General features: G+C 50.0%; 2 protein-coding genes across 4 annotated transcripts in view; one reads left to right on the top strand and one right to left on the bottom strand.

Moving 5' to 3' along the window:
* The window catches only part of Atp2a1 (ATPase sarcoplasmic/endoplasmic reticulum Ca2+ transporting 1), an 18,213-nt gene extending 10,232 nt beyond the window's left edge, over positions 1–7,981 (top strand). The window contains exons 11-23 of the mRNA NM_058213.2: positions 177–279; positions 520–651; positions 3,156–3,281; positions 3,384–3,602; positions 4,955–5,290; positions 5,441–5,661; positions 5,759–5,961; positions 6,150–6,235; positions 6,322–6,455; positions 6,600–6,717; positions 6,871–6,988; positions 7,269–7,310; positions 7,712–7,981. Coding sequence (NP_478120.1) covers positions 177–279; positions 520–651; positions 3,156–3,281; positions 3,384–3,602; positions 4,955–5,290; positions 5,441–5,661; positions 5,759–5,961; positions 6,150–6,235; positions 6,322–6,455; positions 6,600–6,717; positions 6,871–6,988; positions 7,269–7,273 — 1,801 coding nt within the window. The 3' untranslated portion in view covers positions 7,274–7,310; positions 7,712–7,981. The remainder of the gene's footprint in view (positions 1–176; positions 280–519; positions 652–3,155; positions 3,282–3,383; positions 3,603–4,954; positions 5,291–5,440; positions 5,662–5,758; positions 5,962–6,149; positions 6,236–6,321; positions 6,456–6,599; positions 6,718–6,870; positions 6,989–7,268; positions 7,311–7,711) is intronic.
* The window catches only part of Rabep2 (rabaptin, RAB GTPase binding effector protein 2), a 23,741-nt gene continuing 12,514 nt past the window's right edge, over positions 7,938–19,164 (bottom strand). Inside the window, exons 3-13 of one of the 3 annotated variants that reach the window (NM_030585.2) lie at positions 18,113–18,270; positions 15,502–15,612; positions 15,075–15,419; positions 14,019–14,114; positions 13,825–13,923; positions 11,418–11,573; positions 9,837–10,014; positions 9,716–9,727; positions 9,567–9,622; positions 9,206–9,322; positions 7,938–8,519 (exon numbers count right to left, since the gene is read on the bottom strand). In NM_030585.2, the coding sequence (NP_085074.2) occupies positions 8,418–8,519; positions 9,206–9,322; positions 9,567–9,622; positions 9,716–9,727; positions 9,837–10,014; positions 11,418–11,573; positions 13,825–13,923; positions 14,019–14,114; positions 15,075–15,419; positions 15,502–15,612; positions 18,113–18,270 (1,430 nt within the window). In that variant the 3' untranslated portion in view covers positions 7,938–8,417. The remainder of the gene's footprint in view (positions 8,520–9,205; positions 9,323–9,566; positions 9,623–9,715; positions 9,728–9,836; positions 10,015–11,417; positions 11,574–13,824; positions 13,924–14,018; positions 14,115–15,074; positions 15,420–15,501; positions 15,613–18,112; positions 18,271–19,164) is intronic. The other 2 variants (XM_063274956.1, XM_039091811.2) reach the window with 2 other exon arrangements.

The raw sequence follows: 19,164 nt of genomic DNA, 5'->3' as shown, positions 1-19,164 counted from the left end.
TCTCTCCCACGGAACGATCTATTAGTTTCCCCTTCCTTCTCCCCCTACTTTTGCAAGCTTGGTCTCTCTCACCTCATCCTCCACCTCTCCTTCCGGATGCCTGTCTGCTTCTCTCTGCATCTCATGCTCTGTTCTCCATTGTTTCTCTCCTGCCTTCCTCTCTACCTTGCTGCCAGTTTGAAGAATGATAAGCCAGTCCGAGCAGGGCAGTATGACGGGCTGGTGGAACTTGCTACCATCTGTGCCCTCTGCAATGACTCCTCCTTGGACTTTAATGAGGTAACCTTCCATTCTATCCCACGCCCCAAAGGCTTACCCCTTCTATTCCTACTGCTCAGAGTCCACGCTTCCTTCCTGGGCAATCCAGAGGAAGGCATCTTAGGAAGCAAATGTAAAGGCAAGAAGGGAGTGGTTGGCTGGCTTCTTCTTGTTTCATCCAAACAAAGATGTGTGTGTTGGTTGAGGACAGGGGACAGGGAATCCAGGCATATACTTCCTCTTTCTCCTCTTCCGTTTCAGACCAAAGGTGTCTATGAGAAGGTGGGCGAGGCCACCGAGACAGCCCTCACCACCTTGGTGGAGAAGATGAATGTGTTCAACACGGAAGTGAGAAGCCTCTCCAAAGTGGAGCGGGCTAATGCCTGCAACTCGGTGAGTTGGGACACCCCTCCGTAGGCCTAGCCCCAAGAGTCATGCTGACCCAGACAGATAAAACCTTGTGTCTGTGCTGGGACCCCAACTAGGTAGGGCCCCAATGGCTTTACCCACTGCTTTTTCAATCTAGGCTGAGCTCGGTTAAAATACCCTTTCCCCATATTAATATAGCTAGTGCTGTCTGGTTACAATACCCTGGGATGTCACTTCCTCCTGATGTGACCCAAGATTGGACAGAGCTGGACAGAAGCCATGGTGCCACTTGCTGGGCTGGCCCTAACTTTAGCCATGGTACCTTGGTCTTCGTCCTTGGTCTTGGTGTGGGTTCTGGGCTGTGCAGCCATCTATCCCACAGGGTAGTGAGGTCTTCTCCAGGGGACAGGGTCAGTGCTTTCACTCACTGGGCTTTTGCTGTGACCACTTGCTGGTCTCGTGAATATAATGCTACCTCTCTTTCTTGACATCCTCCTGCCTCAGTCTTTAAGAGTTGGCATTAAGAGTATGTACCTGCATGGTTGGCTTCCCTCTATCTCTCCATTTCATCATTGGTCCTGGGAGATGGAAGCCAGAAACGTACATGTGCTAGGCAAATTTTTTTTTTTTTTTTTTTTTTTTTTTTGCCTTTTGGTTTTTTCAAGACAAGGTTTTCTCTGTGAAGCCTGGCTGTCCTGAAGCTCACTCTGTAGATCAGGTTGGCCATGACCTCAGAGATTTGGCAGCCTTCCTCTCCTGAGTGCTGGGATTAAAGGCATCCACCACCACTGCCTTTTTTTTTTTTCTTTTTAAATTTTAGTTGCATTGGCGTTCTGTCTCCATATGTCTGTGTGAGTGTGTCAAATGCCATGAACTGGAGTTACAGACAGATGTGAGCTGCCATGAGGGGGGTCCTTTGGAAGAGCAGCCAGTGCTCTCAACCACTGAACCATATCTCCAGCCTTATTTCTTTCCTTTACAAAAATCATTTTTTAAATTAATTTAAAAGCTCCCTTGTATGTGTGAGACATACACGCTGCTTTGCTTATTGTTCTGCATTTGTGTGCAGTGAGGGTTACGATATGTAGTGCGGAGCTCAGGTACTGTGGTGTGTATGTGGAGGTTGGAGAACTTTTGGGAATTGTTTCTTATCTTTCACTGTGGTTCTAGAATCCAACTCAGGCTTTCATAGTCATCAGGTTGTGTCCCAAATGCTTTTTCCACTATGTCTGCTTTAATATCACAAAAGAGTAAAACTATTTTTTTTTCAGTGTTAAGGATTAAGCTTTATGCCTGATAGGCAAATGCTACCTCCTTGGCTCTTGTTATTTCTAGTTGATTCTGTGGAGGGTTTGTATGTCTATCTATCTATCTATCTATCTATCTATCTATCTATCTATCTATCTATCTATCTACCTATCTATCATCTTTGTATCTATGTATCATCTATGTATCTATGTATCTATCTATGTATCTATGTATCATCTATGTATCATCTATGTATCTATGTATCATTTATGTATCTATGTATCATTTATGTATCTATGTATCTATCTTTGTATCACCTATGTATCATCTATGTATCTATGTATGTATCATCTATGTATCCATGTATCATCTATGTATCTATGTATCTATGTATATATCATCTATGTATTGTCTATGTATCTATGTATCTATGTATCATCTATGTATCTATATATCTATCTGTATGTGATACTGGGCCTGAGCCCCCAAGCCTCTATGTATCTATGTATCTCACATGCTAGGTTGGCACTTTACTACTGAGCAAGAGCCTTAGTCCCATCTGCAATATAGTTGGTAAATAAAGGCTGTCATTATTTTCTTTCACTTTGTTTTGTTTTGAGATAAAGCTGGGCTGCACAGGCCGGATTGGTCTTGAACTCACATCACTACTGTAGCTTTAGTATGCAGGTGCTGGCTTTATAGGTGTAAGTCATGCTGAGCCATGCTGGGCCTTGGCTCTACTTGTTTTTCACTGTGTGCTTGGTACTACTAAGCCTACACTGTCTAGTAATTCATGTGTCGTTTAAATTCAAATTAAACAGAGGTGCTTGGGAAGCAGAGGCAGGAGAATTATGGTAAGTTAGTTCAATGCCAACCTGGAGACCCTGTTTCAAGAGTCTCGGCCACACTGGCCACATTTCCCACTGCCACCATATCCGACGGAAACAGATTGTACATTTCTTTGCTCACTGAATGTTCTGTTGGGCAGCAACGTGCAATGCCACTCTGTTTCTGATGTGCTTTAAACTGGACACTTGATCTTTGGGTGTGGCTCAGAGGTAGTGCACCTGCCTGGCATGGATGAACCATGAGGTCTAGCCTCAGCACTACAAAAATGAAAGTCAAACAGCCCACCTTCAAAAATGGTAGGCTCCAGTCCAGGACTTCTAGGTTTGCCTGTCTGTAGCAGACTTTGCTTTAGGCCCAGCCTCAGCGTGGAGTTTACCCTGCCATAGATGCTTTGGGGGCTGTTTTAAAGTGATCTGGTCTCTGCCTCCCAGGTGATCCGCCAACTAATGAAGAAGGAATTCACCCTGGAATTTTCCCGAGACAGGAAGTCTATGTCTGTCTACTGCTCCCCAGCCAAGTCTTCACGGGCTGCTGTAGGCAACAAGATGTTTGTCAAGGTCAGGAGCCTTTTCTCTCTAACACTAGGACCCTTTCCTATGCCTGCTCTCCGAACCCTGGAAGGCAGGCAAGGATCTCTGAATGCTGTTCTGGTTTTCTAGGGTGCCCCTGAGGGCGTCATTGACCGCTGTAACTATGTGCGTGTTGGCACAACCCGTGTGCCACTGACAGGCCCTGTGAAGGAGAAGATCATGTCGGTGATCAAGGAGTGGGGTACTGGTCGGGATACCCTACGGTGCCTGGCACTGGCCACCCGGGACACACCCCCCAAACGGGAGGAAATGGTTCTGGATGACTCAGCCAAGTTCATGGAGTATGAGGTGAGCCAGTAAAGGGCTTTTTGTCCAAGGACTTGTGTTTTCCCGATAGCTCCCTCTTGCCTGCTGCTAGGATTCTCATCCCCTAGTGGGTCAAACTAATGGCTGTCCTATGGATCCCCAAATCACCAAGGCATTAAGACAGTTTCATGAAACATCTAGCCCAATAGGCTGAGATAGGCCAACTTCACAAGCAAGACCCCGTTTCAAAAACTACTATGAAAACAAAAGGCAAGAAAAGAAGACAGGATCATTTAGTCCAGTGCTGCCCATGGTGCTGGGGGCTGGAACCCAGTGCAGGCAGGTGTGCTCTGCCCCAGTTGGACTGGTGACACTGAGCATCAGAAGGGAATCATTGTCACCCAGTGCAGTGTCTGAACTTGTTTCGAGGCAACTGATGCACTTCCTGCTGTGGACTCTGAACAGCCCCAGAGCTCTGCCAGCATTTATAGAGGGAGACTGTGGCCTGGCAGGTAACAGGGTGTGCTCACAGTGACAAACCAGGGAGGGCTCTGCCAGGAGACACAAACTACCTCACTAACATGTAGTTTTTCCTTTCCTTTTCTTTCTTGGTTGCAGTTGTTGTTGAGACAGGGTTTTATAATGTAGCCAGGGCTGGCCCTGAGCTCGAACTCATGAACTTTTCTTTACCTCCTGAGTGCCAGAACCACACCCAGTTCCAGCCTTTTTTAAAAAAATAGTCAGTCAGTTTATCTGTCTGTATCTATGTACCTATTTTATTTTTTAGTATAGAATAGAGTTTATGCAGGGCATTGGGAGGGAGTTAAGAGGGTAGTTGGGGCAAAGACACATGCGTGTGCGCGCACACACACACACACACACACACACACACACACACACACACACGGGGTGGGGGAGTAGAGGAGTAGAGGCCGGCCATATGCACATGGAGAGAAGGGAGGAAGGGAATGGGGAGTGGGGGGAGGGAAAAGAAAGAGAGCAAGAGAGAACAAGAGGGATTTTTTTTTGTTTTTTGTTTTTGTTTTTGTGAGATAGGGTTTCCTCAGTGTAACAGCCCTGGGAACTTGCTTTGTAGACCAGGCTGGCCTTGAATTCACAGAGATCCACCTGCCTATTGCCTCCTAAGTGCTAGGATCAAAGGTATGCTCAGTCTTTCTGACTGAGCAGGCCTTGGCATTGCCAGTATATGCAGGCATTATAAGGAATGAAAAGTATTTCCTGGCCCTTTGCTTCCAAGATCCTGCTGTTTTCCAAAAACCAGGTCCCAAGGCAGCAGGCCCCAGCTTCACCAACATTACTGTCCATCTTCCTCTGAACTTCCTCCTGTCTGTCCCAAATTCCTTCCTGACCTGTCCCCATCACTCTCTTTCCAGATGGACCTGACGTTTGTTGGTGTGGTGGGCATGTTGGATCCACCCCGTAAGGAGGTCACAGGCTCTATCCAGCTGTGTCGTGATGCCGGGATCCGAGTGATCATGATCACTGGGGACAACAAGGGTACCGCCATCGCCATCTGCCGACGAATTGGCATCTTTTCGGAGAATGAGGAAGTGGCAGACCGTGCCTACACTGGCCGTGAGTTTGATGATCTGCCCCTGGCTGAGCAGCGGGAAGCCTGCAGACGCGCCTGCTGCTTCGCTCGTGTGGAGCCCTCACATAAGTCCAAGATTGTGGAGTACCTGCAGTCCTATGATGAGATCACAGCCATGGTGAGAAGTCTCAGAGGGCTGCCTGGGTCAAGGCTCTGAGTGTCCTCATGCATGCCCAGAGGGGATGGGCTCTTTCTGCATGGAATCTGGAGAGGGGAAATACAAGGCATCTAGAATCTGGACTTGCTCACGTTCTCCTTCTGTCTTCAGACAGGGGATGGTGTCAATGATGCCCCTGCTCTGAAGAAGGCGGAGATTGGCATTGCCATGGGATCTGGTACTGCTGTGGCTAAGACTGCCTCCGAGATGGTACTGGCTGATGATAACTTCTCCACCATTGTGGCTGCCGTGGAGGAAGGCCGTGCCATCTACAACAACATGAAGCAGTTCATCCGCTACCTCATTTCCTCCAATGTGGGCGAGGTGGTCTGGTGAGCAGCCAGGGCAGGCATCCAGAAAAAAACAGGGCTGAGGCGGGTGATCATGGGACTTGAAACAAATTAATATATGACCTCCTTCCTCTGGCAGTATCTTCTTGACAGCAGCCTTGGGGCTGCCTGAGGCCTTGATCCCTGTGCAGCTGCTATGGGTGAACTTGGTGACTGATGGGCTCCCTGCTACTGCCCTGGGGTTCAACCCACCTGACCTGGACATCATGGACCGTCCCCCCAGGAGTCCCAAGGAGCCTCTTATCAGTGGCTGGCTCTTTTTCCGCTACATGGCAATTGGGGGTGAGCAAGAAGGGACTCAACAACCTTTCCCAGTCCTTAGGACTGACCTCATCCCTGATACCAACTTTTCCCAATTCAAGTTGTCCGAAGGGGCCTCTTCCTTAGCCAGCTGTCTCCAGCTATGTGAGGCCCTCCTGATACTCCACTCCTCATTCCTGACTCCAGCTCCTCTCTTCTTCCCACCACAGGCTACGTGGGTGCAGCCACTGTGGGAGCAGCTGCCTGGTGGTTCTTGTATGCAGAGGATGGGCCTCATGTCAGCTACCATCAACTGGTAGGGAGGAGGATGGAGAGGTGGGTCCTGGGAGGGCAATGTTGAAGGCTTCTGTGGACCTCAGGCTTCTGTCTCTTCCTTTGTAGACTCATTTCATGCAGTGCACTGAGCATAACCCTGAATTTGATGGCCTGGACTGCGAGGTCTTTGAAGCCCCCGAGCCCATGACCATGGCCTTGTCTGTGTTGGTGACCATCGAGATGTGCAACGCCCTCAACAGGTAGGTCCTGTTCACTTGGGTGGGCTCTGATCTGCCTTCTCGAATCGTTTTCTTGTTCTCCCTACCTCTCTCCTCCCTCCACTCTGCCTTACCACATCTTTCTCTTGTCTCCCCGTCCCTTCATCTGCCTGGCCTTTGTCATAGCCTGTCTGAGAACCAGTCCCTACTGCGGATGCCGCCCTGGGTGAACATCTGGCTTCTCGGTTCCATCTGCCTGTCCATGTCCCTCCACTTCCTCATCCTCTATGTTGACCCCCTGCCGGTGAGCTATCACTCCTCCTCTACCCTAGGGAGCCCATGCAGAGCATGCATCCATAGGGTGCTCACAGGGTGTGGTAGTTCATGCCACCCTGATCCCCCTTTCCTTCTGAGGAAGCACTTGTCATTCATGATGCCTGCTGTGTTCCCTTCCCAGATGATCTTCAAGCTCCGGGCCCTGGACTTTACCCAGTGGCTCATGGTCCTCAAGATCTCACTTCCAGTCATCGGGCTAGATGAGCTTCTCAAGTTCATTGCTCGGAACTATCTGGAGGGTAAGGGACATCCCTTTTTCCTTGTACCCAATCCTGAGCAGAGCCCCTACCCTCTGCGCCGCGAACACGCACGCGCCACAAGTCATCCCCCTCTTCCTTTGTAGGTAGGTAAGTTCTTTTTGGCCCTGGTGGGACCAGTGTCCCCAGGGAGGGCAGCCCAAGCCCTGTCCCCACTCCAGCCATGACTGGTGGGATCTTCCCCCTAACCCGCTCAGCTCTATGGCTCCGAGGGCCTTCTTCCCTCTTGATAACGGCCTCTCTCTGTCCTCTCTGGCCATAGGATAACCACCCCCCTCCTCCATGTCTTTGAACCGTGTCACAGGTATTTCCCTACCCACCCTGCCCCAGCTGCTGTACCTTGCCGCTCGCCCACCAGCCCATGCGCACCCCTGCGGTCACTTGCGCTCGCAGCTCTCCCTGGAGCCACTGCTGCTGCTGCCACTGCCCGCTTCCACCTGTGGGCCATGCCGTTACTATGGGCACTGGCAGCTGTGAGGCTGTGTCCTGGCCGTCCAGTCTGCTGGGCTGCGCTGCGCTGCGTCGCGCTGGCTGTCTCTGCTGCTAGGGCTGCGGTGGCTGGGGGAGGGTTGGGGTCTGGCACACCACAGGTGAGTAGGGAAGGGGCCCACAGGCCCCTCCAGGTGAGTGTGCGGGAGACGCACATGGAGATGCAGCTCTCCCCCCTGTGCCCACCTGCTCCATCCCCTGCCTTTCTTCTTCCAGATCCAGAAGACGAAAGAAGGAAGTAACCAGCCCTTGTGCCCTGTCTTCCCCACCCTAATGGCAAGGCGTCTTCAGCCAAAGCTGAAGCACAGAGCCTTCTTCCCCTTGATTCTGTTTATAAATAAAGTTCCCCACCCTCGTCCCCTTCAGCAACCTGCTCTCCCTCTGAACCTTGTAAATCCCCTTCCCGACCTCACGACCTCACGGGGCTTACAGGGACAAGGCAACTAGCTGACTGCTTATTTATTGAAAATAAATGACAGAAAAGTCTGGCCTTGCTTCCTTATGTCTTGGGGCCTATTTCGGGTACCTATGGACAAAAACCTTAGTGTCATACAGTCCAGAAAGCAGCTGTGTGTCCCAGGGCCTCTATGTGAGGAGCCACTGAATCCAACAGCTTCTAGCCATAAGCTGGGTACGCAGAGAGTGGGACTGGCTGCTGGCCCGAGGTGATGGGGTGGGAGAACTGGATCCATGAGGGAGCATGGCAGCCTGAAAGCTTTGGTTCTGGGAGGAGGCTAGGACCCTCTTCCAGGTATCATCCCTGAGGGCAGGGCCAGCCACCCTGGGTGGAAGTAGTGGCCCGGGACACCACTGTCCAGGTTTGCAGCTGACGGACTCCATTCTGAGACCTGCAGTCCACACCTCACAGTTCTGGTAGAGAATGGGGCAGCTTCCCCAGCAGGGAGGCCTCTCGCCTGGCCCCTCACGAGTCCTTAATGTCCTTAATGTCCCTGAGGGGTGCCTCGTCCAGAATGCTACGTACTTGCTCCAGAGTGTCTGCTTGGCGGATCTGCTCCAGGCGCACCTGTGTGGTTGGGTGGGAGATATGGAAAGCCCCGTGGAGGAAACAGTCTCTGCCCAACCGGCCAGCCCCTCCAGTCAGCTCCACAGAGGCAATCTGTGTTTAGATGGGGTCAAGGGAAGGACTGAGTCCCAGGAGCTAGGCTTGAAGTCTGAGTGTGACTGGCCATTGCTGTGGCTGAGAGCATGAATCTGTCACAAAGCAGGGTACGCAAGAGAGTGTCTGTGTTTTGAGGAATATCTCAGGCGTTGGTCTGAGGGGTTGGGGTAGAGACCATGCCAGACCTAGGAAAAGGACCCATCCTAATTAGGGACTGTCTTTTTTTTTTTTTTTTTCCTCTTTTTTTTTGGAGCTGGGGACCGAACCCAGGGCCTTGCGCTTGCTAGGCAGGTGCTCTACCACTGAGCTAAATCCCCAACCCCCACCCCCTTTTTTTTTTAAAATAAAGATTTATTTATTTTATGTATATAAGTGCACTGCTGCTGTCTTCAGACACCAGAAGAGGGCATTAGATCCCATTACAGATGGTTGTGAGCCACCATGTGATTGCTGGGAACTGAACTCAGGACCTCTGGAAGAGCGGTCAGTGCTCTTAACCACTGAGCCATTTCTCCAGACCCCAGGGACTGTCCTTGTGAGACCCAGGACAACAGAGCTGTACCAGCTAGGTAGGAAAGGCTGGGTCATACCTGTAGGGCCTGGGACAGCCGTACGAAGTCCCTCTGCACCTGTTCACTGGTCTCCAGCTCAGCCTGCAGCCGTAGTGCCTTGGCTCTCTGTTCGGAGAGGAGATCTGTGAGCTGGGCCTGCAAGGACAAGATGTGGAGCGGGCCTGACTCATCTTAGGCTAGATGAGAGGGTGGGTGGCCATAGCCACGACGTGACCCACATCGGTGTCCCTTCAATACCACCAGACTCTGGCCTCCTCTGGCTCCAGCCAGGTGGCTGCTGCAGGGTTTCCTGCCACCTGGTCTGAGGGAGACAACAAGGGTGTGAGGGGAGCTATCACCACACTGTATTAGTCAAGCCAGGCCACCGGGGGCCACTCACCTTGTGATGCTCTTGTTGGACCCGCTCTGTCTCTATTCTCAGGCTGCACAGGGAGGCTGGGAAGTCAAGGTGCAAGGAGACTAGAAGTCAGGCCCGCATGGTCCAAGCCCACTGTGGTGACCCTCCACAAGGCACTGACCCCTACTCACCCTCCAGCACATCTGTAGGGAGTGAGAGAGAGAGAGGTCAAGACCGACTCTCCACTGTGCCTCCGCCTGATGCCCCTCCCTGATCCAGGAGGCCCTGTGCAGCTTGATCGTCTTCCCTTACCTGTCTCTTCTCGCTGCACCCTCAGCTGTCCCTCCAGACTGGCCTTGGCTGCTGTCTCCTCGTCTAGTGCCTCCCGCAGCTTCACAATTTCAATGCGCAGGCGCTCAGCCTCATGCTCCTGTGCCTGCTGCCTGGCCCGAGCCTGCTGCCGGGTGTGCCGCACCAGCTGGTGTAGCTCCTGCAAGAGACACAGGGACCTGCTGGGTGCAGGGCAGAAGAGGAAGGCAAGAACCACTGGCCAGGTGGAGAGTGTGGAAACGGGGAGGGAGAAGGGAGTTAAAACACGAAGAAACCAAATACCACAGTCAGAGAGGAAAGCAAGCTGTGGATTTACCAGGGTAGGGGGGGGGATGAAGGATTGAGAGACTATGACTACCACATAATAGAGAACTTTCATGAACAGTGTAGAAAGTTCCAGAATACTTATAAGCTTCCAAAGAACTCAAGTTAAAGTCTCCATTATGTATGTAATGAAAACTCCAATAAGGGGTAGGGAGGACTGGGGATGTGGCTCAGTTGATAGAGTGCTTGTCTAGCAGGCATAAGGCCCCAGTTTTGATCTCTAGCACTATGTAAAAACCGAGGACAGTGCCAGGCAGTGGTGGCGCACACTTTCAGTCCCAGCATTCAGGGTTCAGTGGCAATTGGATCTCTGATTTCAAGGCAAGTCTGGTCTAGAGTAAATTCCAGGACACCCAGGGCTACACAGAGAAATCTCTTGTCTTAAAAACAAGCAAATAAACAAACGAGCAAAAAAAAAAAAAAAAAAAACCCAAAAAAACAAAAAAAACCCAACCCATAAACAAACAAACAAACAAAAACCCGAGGAAAGATGGTAATGTGGGCCTGCAATCCCAGCACTCCTGAGATGGAAGCAGGGAAATCAGATGTTTAAGGTGTCCCGGGCTTTACAGGGCATTTCCAAGCTGCTTGGACTATAGGAGATCCTCAGCAAACCAACCAAACAAGAACAGGGAAGTGAGCAATCGAAGACACGGACACACTGGAGTGGCTGTCGGCAATAACCCTCAGGGTAGAAGAGGAACCAGGTGACCTCCTAGTTTACGAACAAATTATTCATACAGTAAAACAACAGAACCCATCATGGAGAACAGGTTCAAAGACTCTGAGGAACTCAATCTTCAGGACCTAATGTCACTGAGAAACAGCAAACAGCTGTGTGGTGAGTAGGCCCTACCTGTGATCCCACACTCAGGAGGCCAGCCTGTCACAGAGAGAGACCCTGTCTCAAAAAACTCAAGGGCTCAAAATATGGTTCAAGTGCACAGTGCTTGTCCAGCATGCGTTGTACGGTGGGTAACCCCAGCAGAGGTGACAGTACGGGTGGCAAGGGGTATAGTAGAAAAATGGCAAACATAACCACTGTCCCCTTCACTTTGGCCAGCACTTTTTAATTCTTTCTCTTCATGCCGATCCTGGGAAGACAGTGTGGATCTAGTCATCAGATGACAAAGTTAGTCTTAGATACAGTCAACACGAGAGAGCCAGGGTCGGTCCTCAGGTCTCCTTGGAGAGGCGACAGCCACAGGCTGTTGACACTAGGCTTTTAGTGTGATCTACCTGTATGGAGCTTGGCAGGGCCTCGTCCTGGTCCTCCTGCTGCTCTGAGCCCTGGAGGGCGGAGGATGGCAGCTGCTCAGCCCGGAGTCCTCGATTTTCTTCATTCAGTCTTTTAACCTCTTGGCTCAGGCACTTGTGAGAAGTGGCCAGTTCTGCCTGGGAGCAGTCCAAAGCACAAGGCGATTAGGCAATGGGTGTCTCTAGTCCCAGAGGTTAACCCCAAAGTCCCATGGTTAGCTAGACTGACATCTAGAAAGCCCTGGCCTTCTGACCTGCTGAGAGAAGAAAAACAACTTGTTTTTGAGGTGGGGTTTCTTTGTGTAGCCCTGGCTATCCTGAAACTCACTATGTAGAGCAGGCTGGCCTCAAACTCAGAGAGCCACCTGCCTCTTCTGAATGCTGGGATTAGGGTGTGTACCATCACCGACTGGTTCAAGAAGGAATTCTTTATTGCCCTTTCTGGCTCTAAGCTGTTTGGATTCTGTCCCTGGGGATACACTGGCTGCTTTAGCTCCCTGTGGGTATTTCATTTAGATGGCATGTTTTTTTTTTTTGGTTCTTTTTTTCGGAGCTGGGGACAGAACCCAGGGTCTTGCGCTTCCTAGGCAAGCGCTCTACTATGGCATATTTTTTTAAAGACTTGTTTTGTGTTCATGAGTGTTTGCCTGTGTGTGTGTGTGTGTGTGTGTGTGTGTGTGTGTGTGTGTGTGTGAGAGAGAGAGAGAGAGAGAAAGAGAGTGTTTGTGTGTGTGTGAGAGAGAGAGAGAGAGAAAGAGAGTGTTTGTGTGTGTGTGTGTGAGAGAGAGAGAGAGAGAGTGTTTGTGTGTGTGTGTGTGAGAGAGAGAGAGAGAGAAAGAGAGTGTGTGTGTGTGTGTGTGTGTGTGTGTGTGTGTGTCTGGTGCTCATGGAGGCAAGAGGGGGATGTCAGATCTTAGAACTGTAGTTACAGACAGTTGCTAGCTGCCACATGGGTGCTGAGAACTAAACCTGGGTCCTGTGAAAAGAGCAGCCAGTGCTTTTAGGTCCGAGGCCATCTCTCCAGCTGCACTCCTCCACCTTCCCACCCCACCTCCACCCCCTGCTTTGAGACAGAGTCTCAGTGTGTAGCCCTGGTTGGCCTGGTGACTCTCCGATCTCAGCCTTCTGTCTGAGTGCTGGGACAGGTACGTGCTATCCTTGGCAGTAACACATCTTTTGTTTTTGGTTTTTAAGCCCAGGCCTGAAACCCGCTGGGTAGTCAAGGATGACTTTAAACTTCTTTTAATTTTTTAAATTAAAAAATATTTTTTTTTAATTCACGAGTATGAGCATGAACATTTGCCTGCATGTCGTATGTGCACCACGTGTGTCCTGGTGCCTGAGGAAGCCACAAGAGGGCACTGGGTACCCTGGAACTGGAGTTACAGGGAGATGTGAGTCACCACCAAAGTAGTCCCTGGGAAATGGCTGCATGTGAGAAGGGGGCGTCAGATCCCACTACAGATGGCTGTGAGCCACCATGTGGGTGCTGGGAATTGAACTCTGGACCTCTGGAAGAGCAGTCAGTGCTCTTAACCGCTGAGCCGTCTCTCCAGCCCAATGTGTTTTTAAAAATACTTTTTATTACATCGTGTGTTTATGTATGTGGGTACCCATGCACTATGGTGTGTGTGTGTGTGTGTGTGTGTGTGTGTGTGTGTACTGTGTAATGTATCACCTTGCTTTATAGTCCAGGCTAACCTCACACTCATGATTCTCCCATCTCAAACTCCTGCCTACTGGGCTCATATGTGACTTTAAATGCACATGTGTGCACACACAAGCATGTGTGGAGGTCAGAGGACAACCTGCCAAGTCAGTTCTCTCCTTCCACATGGGTCCTGGAGATCAAATTCAGGTCATCAGGATTGGTGGCAAGTGCTCTCCACCTGAGCCAGCCTGCTAGCCCCTGAAACATGCTTTTTTAAATGCTAAAAAGTAATCACCAACTTTAAAACTTTAGACAATATATGAATTTCCAGATCTCTGACGTCTCTCTCTCTCTCTCTCTTTTTTTTTTTCTTTTTTTCGGAGCTGGGGACCGAACCCAGGGCCTTGCGCTTTTGGATGTCTGTTTAAAATCAGGCCATCTGACCACAGGGCCCTCACACACTTCTGAGTGGGGTTTCTCAGTGTCTTTTTGCTTTCAGTTCTTCTGACTTGCACACTAGATTCCACTAGCTCAGTTCATAGAGGTGGGAGCACACTTCAAGGTTGTGGGGTTAATTCAAGATTGCACAGCTCTGATGAGGCCACCTCCAATATCTTCACTCACCTAATGAGAGCAGCTTGGGGTGGGGAGCAGGACTGATATCCTGCCTTTCCATGCCCTCTGGGGCCCCACGTGGTCCTGACCCTTCCTTCCTTTGACCCCAGGCCCGGCACTTACCATCTGCCGCTGCACCCGCTCCTGGGCCTGGCTCACGATTCCCTGCAGAGTTCGGAGCAGCTGCTCTGAGTTCTGGACCTGGGCCAGGAGCACCTGCATCTGAGGCCGAGAGAGGGTGAAAGGAGAGGGATGCAGTAGAGGCCAGGGGACGCTGGGGGGGGGGGGGCGCTGGCTGGCAGTGAGGCTGAACTCACCTGCTTGGCACAGTCCTCATTGCTCCGGCTCAGTCCTTCCTGCAGTTCATCCCGCTCACGGCGGACACTTTCCAGCTCCTTCTGCAGCTGCCGCCCCTGCCAGACCCAGAGCTCAAACTTACTTTTCAGCTCTGCTGTTAGGGGTTGTACCTGGTCTTCCCTTCCCCATTCTTCCCTCAGGAGGTCCTGCTGCTCCTCCACAGTGGGAAGGAGAGATACATTTTACTTCTCTCTATCTCTGCTGCTATCTGTTGAAGTTTCATCTTTTACTGTGTATTGTATTTTTTATTCCTCACGCTAAGTGCGGGGTGGGGGTGGGGGAGACACGGAGTCTGCAATAAACCTAAGTGACCCTGCTCCTAAACTATTTCTGATTGGTGAATAAAGCTGCCAACAGCCAATAGCTGGGAAGAGGAGACATAGATGGGGTTTAGGTTTCCTGGGTTTGGGATCTGAGAAGAGCCACAGGAGGAAGAAGGTGCAAGAGGAAGACGCTGCCTTGAGTGAGGTGAGCCATTAAAAAACAAAACAAAAACAAACAAACAAACAAACAAACAAACAAAAACCAAAAACGTGGCCCTGAGGTCTGGCCAGTTGGAGTTAAGAGCAGCCCAGACGAAACAGAGTAAGCAGTAAGTGGTAACTCGGGGTTACAGATAGGAAAGTAGATTCTAATGGCATAGAGGGCAGGTAACAGCCCAGCTCTTACGCTGTTTAAGGCTTGTTGTAAATAAAAAACCGTGTGTGTCTTTTATCAGGGAACTAAAGGGTCAAAGGCAGGGTCAGGATTAAATAATTCCCACATTAGTTATCTTCTGGGCTAGTTGCTGGGGACTGAATTCTGGGTCTTGCACAGGCTAGGCAAGTCCTCTCCCTCTGAGCCACACCCCTGCCCCTTTTCAGTTGTGTTTTTGACATTTCTCGAGGTAACATTATTTTCTATGGCACCCCTGTGCATGCCCTTCCCAAGTTCCTTTGCTAGGAGGGGGCCTTTCTCCCTCCCACATCTATCTAGGGAGGCAGGAATGTCCACAGGCCCTAGCCCAATCCACTTACCTCTACCTGCAGTTGCTCCCACTGGCTGTCTGGAACAAGCTGGTACCCCGGAGGGGGTAGGTAGATGCCCTCGGGGACCAGAGTGCCAGTAGACACCAGAGAAGCTGTCTCTTCCTGCTCAGGGCTGAGGCCTTGGGGACCTCGTAGGGAGACACTACCGGCGGCCCCACCGAGGGAGAAGGAAGAGATGGAGGCACTGTCATCACAGTTGTGGGCGAAGGCCTCAGCAGCTGGGCCTGCGTCTCCACTTGGTTCCTCCGAGGGTTCCAGTGGTGGTGAGGGGTTCCTTGATAGTGGAAGCAACTCTGTGGAGCCATGCAGGGAGGCAGGCTGCCTTGGTCGTCTCTAGGGAAAATGGCAGGGAAGAGGCTGCTGGCCGGTGTCCTGGGCACCCCTCCTTCCCTCAGCACCTCTGGGTACCCCTCACCTGGATCTCTTGGATCAGCTCTTCCGCCCTCAGCAGCTTCACCTTCAGCTCTGCAATCTCCTGCTCCATGGGCAACACGATCTCCCGAAGCTTTTCTGAGTCTTCGTGAGCCTGGAGGGGCAGGGCATTGGGAAGTGACAGCCCCTTGATCGTGAACTACGGCCACTGTCTGTTCTCATCCTCCCTGAAGGTTATGCCCACCCATTCAAGACTCCAGAACACACTCCCTCTAAGTGCTTTCAGGGAAGGGAGCCAAGGCCATGACCAGCTCCTCTTGTCCTCTTATTCTTCACACAACTCTGCCCCAATATCCATCTTGTAAAACTGTTTTCATGGTCTTTGAGAATTTCATATCTGTATAGAATTATCCACCCCAGTCCCTTCCTGGCCTCAACACGCATCTTTTTATATCATAGGAACTCGGGTTTTTTTTTTTTTTAAAACTGGGCACAGCTGAAAATGGTTTTAGTTTTCCAATACCATCTATACCTCTCAGCTGCTTTGGAACTAAAAGTGATCACATAACTTAGTTCTAGCTAATGGGACGTCAGCACATGCTCAGTACATGCATTTATAGACCACCTCCTTATAAAGTGTGCCTTTGTACAATACTGCTGGCTGGAACGTGGCTATGATTGATTGGCACTCAAGCAATCATCTTGGACCACAAGGCAGCCTACTAGCTACAGTCAAACTGCAATACAGAAGCCTAAGTGTTTCTTCTTTAAGAAAAATTCAATTTTTTTATCTTATGTATATGCATGTTTGGCTGGCATATATACATTCCCTGTGTGCATATCTGGTGTCCTCGGAAGCCAGAAGAGGGCAGCCAATCCTCTGGGACTACAGTGTGGACAGTCGTGAGCCACGGAGTAAGTGCAGGGAACTGAACCTGGATCCTCTGGGAAGCTGGCAAGTGCTCGTAGCTGCTGAGCCATCTCTCAGTCCCAGAAGCCTGGGTTTCTAATGACTTGCTGAACTACTTAAAGAAGGAAAAGAGAACTTCCTATCCTATTTAAACCACTGCTCATTTAGGTTTCCAATCTCATGCAGCTAGTACCTGCTTTCCCATTCTCCCATCCCAACCCTCAGGCTTAGCTGACACTCCTTCCCTTTCCACTGTCCTAACCATAAAGAGGACCATTTCTCGGTTGTCTCCTTTCAAGCTTGGGATCCTGCATGGGGTCAGTAAAACAAAACAAAACAAAACAAAACAAAACAAAACAAAGCAAAACAAAACAACAACAAATAGTCCTGCCCCTGCCACATCTACAGGCAACAGCCGGTCATGTTTCATCTGTTAGCACCTTTCTCAACCGATTCCACTTCAACCTCTTGAATTCCCCCAAACTCTCCTTGGACAAACTAAGTTAACACTCCATGTGTCACAGACAGAGTAAGCCATCTGAAGTCCTGGGACACACACGCTATGCACAGGCAAAACACACATCCCAGCTGAGTGTGGGGCAGCCAGTATCCAAATCTGCAAACAGCGCCTTCTAGTGGAAGCTGCAAGTCAAAGATTTTACTGGGTCCTGGTTTTGTTTTGATTTTTTGAGATAGGATCTTACATCCCAAGCTGGACTTGGAACTTGGGTTTCTGATTCTCCTTCCTCCACAATGCTAGGAGTACAGACATGTGTCACCCTAACCCTGGGCTCCTGTTTGCTCTCTGCTTCCATAGGAGGGAATTTACTCTAGCTTTTGTTTCCTTGGGTTCTAACTAAATACCCACATCACAGAGCTTCTGTGAGATCAATTAAGAGCACATACTGCTGATAAGAGGGAGCATATGGAAATATATGTATCTAGAGTTTAATTCTTTCTACTGTCTTTGAGATGGAGTTATTACTATGTACCCTTTCTAGCTGGCTCTGGATGTGCACTCCTATAAATACCAGCACTCAGGAGCTGAAGCAGGAGGCCTTTGCCAAGTTCAAAGCCAGCCTCAGCTACATAGCAAGACCCTGTCTCAATGAGAAGGGGGCAGGGGAGGAATAGGACAGAAAGACAGATGGACAAACACTAAGGGTCTTACTTTGTTATCCAGACTGTCTTGAAGCCCTGGTCTCAAGCCATCCTCCTGCCTCAGACTCGAAAATAGCTAGGACAACCAGTACCTGTCATCGCACCCACCTTCCTATTGTGGTTAATGAGTGTTAAGAAAGCGTTATGCTGGGGTTGGGGATTTAGCTCAGTGGTAGAGCGCTTGCCTAGCAAGCACAAGGCCCTGAGTTCGGTCCCCAGCTCCGAAAAAAAAGAAAAAAAAAAAAAAGAAAGAAAGAAAAAAGAAAGCGTTATGCCACAATGGCTGAGAAAAAGACAGTTCACACTGGTGAGCACTTTGTACAGTGTCTGGCACAGAAAGAGTTACTTCCCTTCCTCTGCATGACTGACCTTGTTTCTAGAGGCAAATAAACTTAGTCACTTTTAGCAAGGATCCTGCTAAGCTCTTAACAAAGGGAAGGCTCTGTGCTCTACCCAGAATCATTGAGGTGTCCAATGACAGGTTACGAGACAACAATCCATTATGGTGTCCAATGACAGGCTACGAGACAACAATCACTATCATTTCAAACCCCAGCGATAGGGTAGGCCATCCCACCCCCACCTTTTCCATTTGCTTCTCCAAGGAGTCCAAAGGGTGGGCCCGGGCCAGCAGCTGTTTGAGGTGGCCCAGCTCTCGCTCCTTCTCCTCAGAGTCCTGTTGCTGCTGCTGCCGCTCCTGTTTCAGGGCTGCGATCTGGGTCTCGTAGCTGCTGATGGAGTCTGTGGGCAGGAAGGGTGGGTACTTGGTGCCTGCGCTCTCCAAGGTGATCAGCTGCAGAGGTTATCATGTGAGCTGGGCAGAAATGGCCCTGGGCAAGACCTCAGTACCTCTTGCACTAGGGTCCCCAGTAGCAAAAGGGAGTGGATGACCCTGAGTAATCCGATGACAATGAAGTAAGAGACATGTGGAAGATGTCAACCACCTGGCAATACAATAAGGGCCAACTAGACGATACGTTGCTCAGATATATCCCAACTGAAGAACTGACCACAGGATATTTTTACTAAAAACAGGCAAGTACGAGGCCTCGCTATTATTATTTTTTTTTATTTTTGTTTGTTTGGTTTGGGCTTTGTTTTTTCTCTCTGGTATAGCCCTGGCTGTCCTGAAACTTGCTCTACACACCAAGTTGGCCTCCTGAATGCTGGGATTAAAGGTGTGAGCCACCAATGCCCAAGGCCTTGCTATTAGTAAAAACAAAGGAAGCAATACATCATAAGGGCCAAAAATCCACTTTGTCCAAGCACAGCTAACATAAAACAAACTGAGGTCCTCCAAAACACAAGCAGAAAAGTCTCCTAGCAGGAGATTGTTCTGGTATGTGCAGGAGAGAAAGTGTTCCTTTCAAATCACCCGTAACACATTCACTCAAAATGAGTCCTCTATGTTGCTGGGAAGTAGCCCCAACAAAGAAAGTGACCTTTAGAGCTAGCCTTGGCATGGTGGACACCAAGAACAGACTGGACTCCTTGAGACACAGCCTGAAGCTTGGAGTGAACGGGAGGGCTGATTAAATAATAATTGTAAGATAGCCAAGTTAGGCAGACTCGTCACTGACAATTTCCAAATAGCCAACAACTGGTTGATAGGTAGTATGTGGGGTCCCCAAATGC

Source organism: Rattus norvegicus, chromosome 1, assembly GCF_036323735.1.
Source record: "Rattus norvegicus strain BN/NHsdMcwi chromosome 1, GRCr8, whole genome shotgun sequence".
NCBI lineage: Eukaryota > Metazoa > Chordata > Mammalia > Rodentia > Muridae > Rattus > Rattus norvegicus.
The sequence above is the reverse complement of the archived record's forward strand: the minus strand, read 5'-3'. Positions and strand labels throughout refer to the sequence as shown.